Here is an 8,425-nt window from a genome sequence, read left to right on the forward strand (position 1 = left end):
CTTCATGCTGACTGGGGGAGGACAGGGGATATGTGATCTGGAAAAATCTGCTAGGACAAAGTTACCTTTTAAACATTTTTTTTTGACAAATATGAATCAACAGAATCAAATAATCTCTCAGAGCTTTCTGGATTTTTTACTTCCTCTTTATCTCACCCTTTTCTAAAATGTATTTTGTATATGTTTTATAATGTACATAATATAGTATTACAGTAGTACATGTTTATAATTTAAAAGTAAATAAATATACATACATTAGGGGTGCATGCCCAAAATTTTTTAATGATGAGGTGCGTGACCAAAAAAGTGTGGAGACCACTACCCTATTTGGCAGTCTCTGTTTGTCCTTCCTTCCATTTATTCTTCCTTCCTTCCTTCCTTCCATTTATTCTTCCTTCCTTCCTTCCTTCTTTATTCCCTCTATCCCTTCCATCCCTTCCTTCCTTCCTTCCATCCCTTCCATCCCTCCCTTCCTTCCTTCCTCCTGTAGTGATCCTGACTGGAAGACCATTGAATATTGAGGAGTGATCCACATAGCAGTTAACCTGAGTAGGCCCAAGCCTGTGTTGTGCTGTGCTGTGCTGCACTATGCTGCACATACAGCATGGCCTTCAGGCCTGTTTTTTGCTGCACAAATCCCTTGGCCGCAAGACATAGCCAGCTCATTGTAACAGGGGAGCCTGCAGGCAGTTCCCACTTGGTACAAGCGATTACACCACCTGGTGCAAGCACCCATGGTGCAGGTGCCCGTGGTGCAAATGTCTTTACATCCGTGATGCAGACGCCTGTGTTGCATCCACCTGCGGTACGGGTACCCGCGGTGCAGGCACACGTGATGCAGGAGGGGTGCATGGAGCAGCCCAGGAAGGGCACCACTGAGGTACGAGCTATGCGCCGGAAGGATAAATGGTGGGATGAGGACTGCTGGTCCTCTGGTGAGGATGAGTGGACAGAGGGGGTGGAGGATGAGTGCGGCAACAGCATTTCTGTCCAGCCATTAGTGATTCATAAAGCAAAGATGCCCCCAGGAGTGCCCCAGCACACTATATCGGTGCACGACTTTACACAATCTGAACTGCAGGATCTAGCAAAAACATACCAGCAAAAGCTGGAAGAAAGGCTGGCAGAATAGCTATTGACATGCGGAAAACAGACTCCACAACCTAAAAGGTTATAAAGTAGGTATGTTTATTCAGCGCTGGGCAGCACGGGGGGTAGTCCCACCAAAGTCGTGCATGCCAGGGTACTTAACTTACAGGGGTTATATGCAATCAATATATACATATTCATTACATTCCTTAGAAAAGGTGGTCTTATGGTAATGAGTTCCTGGAAGTCATTTACATAGTCCAAGCATAGGCAGTAAAATTAGGGTTAGGGTCTTTTCCTTCTCCGGTGGTCGTCCATAGTCTTCTTCACTGTGTCCGTTAGTTGAACTCTGGGCTTCCTTTGTCTATATATGGTCACTTAATTAACTCATCAGTTCCTGGACTCTTGGAATGTAACGAGGCATCAGGTTATCTTGTCCTTTAACACTTATCCCTTCACAGTTGTTCATTGTTAGTGATTTACATAGGACACTTATCTCATCACAGGTGTTACATAGGAGGCCTAACGAGCCAGCTCAAGGTCCATCCTCTCTTATCAAGTGGGAGGATGAGCCACAGTAAAGTCTCAGTCAGGAATTGTTAGTTAGTTTAGTAATTCAAGGACCCTGTTATCTACACAGCCTTTTTAACTTCTGCTTACAATATTTATTATGCATATAACAGCATCTTGTCTATCCGAGTTGCTAGCTGCAAAAGATTGCACTAGCAAGCCAGACAATGGCTCTGCTATTAACCCTTAAGTGTTAGTTCCCTCTATCAATCCCCCCTTTTCTAAAAAGTTAGTAAATTCATTTACTTTATATTAATGCCTTTTATATTATTCCATTCCTCTCCAGGTTCTTTATAAGATTTTTGCCTGCTTCAATTTGTTGTCGGAGCTGATGAGCATATATCAAATGCCTCATTTGTTTTATCATTCGCCAATTTAAAACATATAGCACTATAGATAAAACAATACTAATCAAGGACAAAATTAGGAGAACAATAATAGGGTGACACAAGTTATTAAGGATACCTGTAGCAGTGGGTGACCATCCGAAAAGTGTATCCCACCATTTATGTTCTCCATCCTTTTCTACTCTTTTTAGAACTTCTTTTATTTTATCTACGTCATGATGAACCGTTATCAAAGTTTCCTGGCCGTTGTTTTTGATCTCCTCTAGTATCTGTATTAAACCTTGATGCTGTAATAATTTCTTCATTAGAGTTAAGTCCATCCCGATGGATGTAGGTACCAATTCGTGGATTAATGTATAATTAGATTTAAATATCTGATGGGATATGACTGGAGCTGAATAATTAAAGTCACATCCAGTGATTTTAGTAAAATTGCAAACACAAAAATTTGAGTGATTTCTAGTGTCTACTTCTGTGTCCCCTACAGATATAAAAGTACAAGCAGTTCTCAAACATACACAACCTTTGCCAGTGTATATTAATATGGTCTTAAGGTCAGCATTGGGGCGAACTTCAAAATGGCAAACTTTCTGGTCAGTGTCAAGACAAATATCTTGTGCACTGATGGCTTTGTTCTCACAAATGAACCCTTGTTGTTCTCGCACAATGCAGGATTCTAGGTCTACTGTTTGCCATTCATTTTTCACTTTTCGGGCCCATGCCCTATGCTCAGAAGGATAGAGTAAGGTCCCGTCGCGATTTAATCCTAACACTACAACGGGATGAATCACATATATTGAAGCATTGTGAATGGTTAACACAAAAGTTGTAACCGTGTTTGTAGTGGGATCATAGGTAAAGTTTACTAAATTCCACCAGGACTGGAGTTTCTTTTCAAAGTCATTTGCATTGTTCCAGATTATTTTCCGGATTTCAGTGGGAAAAATCCCTTCTTCGCCTTCTCTTATGATTGAAGCAGTTATTGACTGCATCCACAACTGAGCCTGGATACAGCTGAGAGCCAAAGAGATGTTACTTTGGAGCCCACCAAGTGCGTCTATAATTAATTTGTGGTCTCCTATGTTTATTCTTTCCCAATCTGGTAACACTTTTGACATCAGCCACTGATGAGTTCCCAAAGCCAATAGGGAAGATCGTAAAGGCTGTCGTAATTTTGTCAAATCGGCAGTGGAGGTAGCCAATTTATTCATTATTATCTCTGAGTCAATGCTATTCAGAACCCCCAGTCCTGTTCCTAAAACACCAGTCAGGTCTCTTGATATTCGTCTCTGAAAAGTTGCTGTTGTTCTTTTACGTAGCCAGGTGGTCCACCACTCGTAAGAGGTTTGTAAAAAAGGAGAACAGGCTGGTTGAATTTCTGAGACATTGTTTTGTATCTGTAATTCAACCTGTTTAAGGGACCATTCTGGGTTAAACAGCATTTGCTGCTGGCCTGTGTTTCTTATTACATACGGACCAATCTCATAGATTCTGGGTTTGAGCTTGAGTGCTGGCGTAGGTTGTGTATCTTTTTTATGGTGTGTGACTGTTGTAACGGGCACCGTTGTAACAGGCCTCGCTACAGCATTTATCTTAAATTTGAATGAGAGTCCAATAGTATCATAGGCCCAGAGACAAACCACCTCAATGGTCCGTACTAATGTAAAGTTATGCCAACAATCTAATTCCCTGGAAGTACAGACCTTTCTGCTCTTATTTGTAGGAGTAACTGAGACAGTAATTTGGGATACCTTTTTATGGGTGGTCCCATTAACCATTCGGCATCCCACTTTGATCTCTTCTCCTACAGTTCCTTGAAGTTGATGGATTCCCTTTACACCCTTACTCCATTCTTCTTTTAAGTATACTTGACTTCCGTGCATAACCACAGTGGATAGATTTAAATCCTTTCGAGCAGAATATTTCCCCATGGATCCAGTATATCCGATATAAGCTTGAGACCAAGGCTGCCCAATATTATTCTGGCTAGAAGTGCTCTCCCATCCCTGAATTATAATTATGACCGTGAGAAAAATAATTTTCCCGGTTGGACTTGCGTGACCTTCCATGAAGATTTAGGTGCCTTTTTCACCCTGGTGTGATGGATCCAGGCGCTCTGCTCCTTGATTTTGATTGCTGTGAAGGAGGTGAGGAGTACTTGGAATGGTCCTTCCCACTGCGGCTCCAAAGTCTTTTCTGTAAGAGACTTTATATACACATAGTCTCCAGGTTGTATGTTATGTACAGGCCCATCCAAACCCCTACTTCGAGTCCCAACCACATGCTTCTCAATTTTGCTGAGTTGTTTGCCTAATGCCACCATGTAGGAGGTCATGATTTCATCCCCAGCTTGTGTGGACATCCCTTTCTGTATTCTATAGGGTCGTCCATACAAGATTTCAAAAGGGCTCAGTCCTTCTTTTGCTCTTGGCCTAGTTCGTATGCGCAAAAGAGCCAAAGGAAGAGACTGAGGCCAGGCCAAGTTAGTTTCCTGTCCCAATTTCACAATCTGCTGTTTGATTAAATGGTTCATTTTTTCTACTTGGCCACTCGACTGAGGGCGATATGGGGTATGAAGCTGCCAATCTATGCCCAAATGGCGGCTAATTTGTTGTACCACTTTGGAGATGAAATGTGGTCCTCTGTCAGAAGATATGGTTGCTGGAACCCCAAAATGTGGTATTATTTCTTGTATTAATGTTCTAGTTGCCTCCCGAGCCTTGGCTGTCCTGGTAGGGAATGCCTCTGGCCAACCTGAAAAGGTGTCAGTTAATACCAATAAATATCGATACCCCCCTTTTCTTGGAAGTTCTGTGAAATCAATCTGCCATTGTTGCCCAGGCCCATTGCCTTTCCCAATTTGGCCCATTTCTGGTTTGGGGGTATTCTTGGGATTAGTCTGGAGGCAAAGATCGCACTGCTGAGTCACTTGTCTCACAGTGGTGTATAAATTTCTAGCTATGATCTCTCTAATTAGGTGTTTATATAGGGCCTCTGCCCCCCAATGCCTCTTCCTATGTTCTTCCCTTATCAGAGACCATGTTAGATAGGAGGGGATGATTAGTTTCCCTTGTGGGGTGAAAGCCCACCCCTCTTTACTATATGACCCTTCTAGATCTGTGATAAGCTTCTGATCTTCTTTGGTGTATTTTGGCTTACCTTCTAGGGAGATTCGCCCGTCAGGGACTAAAGCCCCTTCTGTTTTTACCTTTGCTTTGGCTACCTGTTTTGCCTCTCTGTCCGCCAGCTCATTTCCTCTTTCCAACTCCGAGTTCACTTTCTGGTGCGCCTTAATGTGCATGATCGCCACTTTCTCAGGGAGTTGGACTGCCTCCAACAGTTTCAGGATCTCCTCTGCATGTTTGATGTTTTTACCCTGTGTGTTCAATAATCCTCTCTCCTTCCAGATTGCTCCATGCGCATGTACAACTCCAAAGGCATATTTCGAGTCTGTATAGATATTCACAGCTTTGCCTCGGGCCAATTCCAAGGCGCGGGTCAGAGCAATTATTTCTGCCTTCTGTGCAGAGGTATTCATGGGCAAAGGCCTTGACTCTATTACTTCCTGACTGGTGGTAATGGCATATCCGGCATGCCTTTTACCACTTAGGACATAGCTGCTTCCATCCGTGAACCAGTTTTCCGTGTTTTCTATAGGACTGTCTCTCGGGTCCGAACGGCTCGAATATGTTGCTTCTACGGTCTCCAGACAGTCATGATGCACTGGTTCTCCTGTGCTTCCACTGAGGAAAGAGGCTGGATTGACAATGTTAGTGACTACAATCTCCACATCATCTTGTTCTACCATTATAGCCTGGTATTTCAAGAATCTTTGTGGGGAAAGCCAGTGTCCACCTTTCGCTTCTAGTACTGCAGATACTGTATGGGACACCAACACAGTCATTTTCTGGCCCAGGGTGAATTTTCGGGCTTCCTGGATGTTTAGTACTACGGCCGTGACCGCTCGCAAGCATCCAGGCCAACCCTTTGCAGTTGCATCCAATTGTTTGGAAAAGTAGGCAACTGCTTGTCGATATGGGTCCAGAACTTGCGCTAATATTCCTAGGGCAATCCCCTGCTTCTCGTGGGAAAAAAGGAAAAACGGCTTACTCGCATCCGGGAGTCCTAAGGCTGGGGCCGACATCAGGGCCTTTTTTAGCAGCTCAAAGGCCCGTATGGTCTCTTTGTTCCATTTAAGGGGTTTCTGCTCAGTGGTTGTTAGTGCGTACAGGGGTTTAACAAGCAGTCCATAGTTATAGATCCACAGTTGGCACCACCCAGTCATCCCCAGGAAAGTTCGTAACTCTTCCACTGTTTGCGGTCTCGGAGTTTGGCATATTGTCTCTTTTCGGGCCTGTCCCAAAGTCCTTTGTCCAGCACTGATTTCATAGCCCAGATAAATCACCTTGTACTGCATTACTTGGGCCTTCTTCTTGGATACCCGGTATCCCTGGAGCCCAAAAAAATTTAGCAGACTCACCGTCCAGGTCATACAAGCGTCCTTTGTCCTAGTGGCAATCAAGATATCATCCACATATTGTAACAGTTTCCCTTCCTCAGGCGGGGCTTCCCAGGACTCAAGATCTTTTGTGAGTTGGTTACCAAATATAGTAGGGCTGTTTTTGAACCCTTGTGGTAGCACCGTCCAAGTGAGCTGAGTTTTACGCCCACTTTTAGGATTTTCCCATTCAAATGCAAATATTTTCTGGCTGGCCTTATGGAGAGGGAGGCAAAAGAAGGCATCCTTCAGGTCTAAAACAGTAAACCAAGTTAGCTCAGGCGTTAATACAGTCAACAGAGTATATGGATTCGCCACTATGGGGTAGAGATCCTCAGTTATTTTATTTATAGCCCGTAGGTCCTGGACCACCCGATATGACCCGTCGGGTTTATGGACAGGTAATATGGGAGTGTTAAAGTCGGATTCACATTCCTTTAATAATCCCAGTTGTAAAAATTTTTCTATTATTGGCCGAATTCCCTCCCTGTCCTCCTTCCTCAGGGGATATTGTTTGATTCTTACCAGCTGTCGTCCGTCTTTGAGCTTGACCTCAACAGGTGAAGCATTCTTTGCTTTCCCAGGCACATCGGTGGCCCATACCCCGGGATATACCTGGTTCATGATTTCTTCGCTGATTTTTCCTTCTGTGGGAACACTAGCTAGGGATAAACTCATTATTTGGATATACTGCTGGTCATTTACCTCCAGAGTAATCTCTCCCTTTTCAAATTTGATTATTGCACCCAGTTGTTCCAATAAATCTCTTCCCAGAAGTGCTTTCGGGGAGTTGGGCATGTACAGAAATCTGTGGATGCCCCATTGTTTTCCCAGTTTATATCTCAGAGGTTCACAAAAATATGCCTTTTCACTTTGGCCAGTTGCCCCTTTTACCATGATATAGTCATTTCCCAGGGGCATCAAAGCTTGGTTTAAAACCGAATACGTTGCCCCTGTGTCAACCAGAAATTCTACTTTCTTTTGCTCCTTCCCTAGCTGCATTATAACCAGTGGATCCGCTAGGGTAGATTCCCCCGGTTCCCATCAGTCTTTCTTCACATGGGCCACTATTCTTCCTTTCTGATTGTTCCGCCCCTTCTCCTTATTTTTCCATTTTTCCAGACAGTCATCTTTCCAGTGACCAAATCTTTTGCATAACGCACATTGATCCTTGCCTAATCGAGGCAGTCCTTGCCTAGGCCTCCTTTCTTCCTCTTCTCTGATAGCCGCTATTATTCTCCTTTGCCCTTGTCTATATCCTTCTTCTCTGTTACTAAATACTCTCCACGCTTCGTCTAACAACACTTCCAGATTTCTACTTTCTGTAGTACGTAGCTTCTGGAGCTTGCGCCTAATGTCCCCTGTGGACTGACCCAAAAACAGAGAGACTAGTTGTTGTATTCCTACCTCTGACCCAGGATCCAGCGGTGTGTTACGGCGCATTACATCTCTCAATCGATCCAGGAATTCGGATGGGGACTCGAAGGGACCTTGCTTAACTGCATATAAAGCTGACCAGTTTATAGTTTTGGGGATAGCCCTCTCCATTCCTTTCGAAATCCACTCCTGATACCCCTGTAATTTTTCCATATGTGCAGATCTATTAACATCCCACTTTGGATCTTGGAGAGGGAAATATTCCTTAACATCCCCTCCTATAATCTTATAATGATCATCAGCCAAACTTTCTGCTGTTTTTAAAATCAATTGCTTTTCTGTTTCAGTCATATAGTCTAATAATAACTGTATGTCCTTCCAATCAGGGTTATGTTGTTTCACAATAAACTGAAAATGTTTAGTTACACTGATCGGATTGCTCCTATAATCCTTCGCAACCCTTTTCCATTCCCCTAAATCAGTAGTGGAAAAAGGTACCTTGATTAGCATCATCCCGCCATCCGTCCCTACCGCCTCTCGAAGA

At 43.5% G+C, this 8,425-nt stretch overlaps 1 protein-coding gene across 1 annotated transcript; it reads right to left on the bottom strand.

The window, feature by feature from the left end:
• Nucleotides 1-1,752: 1,752 nt before the first annotated feature.
• LOC142074809 (uncharacterized) lies at nucleotides 1,753-8,145 on the bottom strand. The gene is made up of 2 exons (XM_075135687.1): nucleotides 7,912-8,145; nucleotides 1,753-4,212 (listed from the first exon to the last, which is right to left on the bottom strand). Exon 2 carries the CDS (start codon nucleotides 4,073-4,075, stop codon nucleotides 1,922-1,924), a length of 2,154 nt encoding a protein of 717 aa, XP_074991788.1. The 5' UTR covers nucleotides 4,076-4,212; nucleotides 7,912-8,145; the 3' UTR covers nucleotides 1,753-1,921.
• Between the last annotated feature and the right edge of the window lie 280 nt (nucleotides 8,146-8,425).

Source organism: Calonectris borealis, chromosome W (genome assembly GCF_964195595.1).
Source record: "Calonectris borealis chromosome W, bCalBor7.hap1.2, whole genome shotgun sequence".
NCBI classification, from domain to species: domain Eukaryota; kingdom Metazoa; phylum Chordata; class Aves; order Procellariiformes; family Procellariidae; genus Calonectris; species Calonectris borealis.

Excerpts from the sequence above, each read along its gene's own strand:
- LOC142074809 (XM_075135687.1), bottom strand. The coding sequence starts at position 4,075 with ATGGAAGGTCACGCAAGTCCAACCGGGAAAATTATTTTTCTCACGGTC.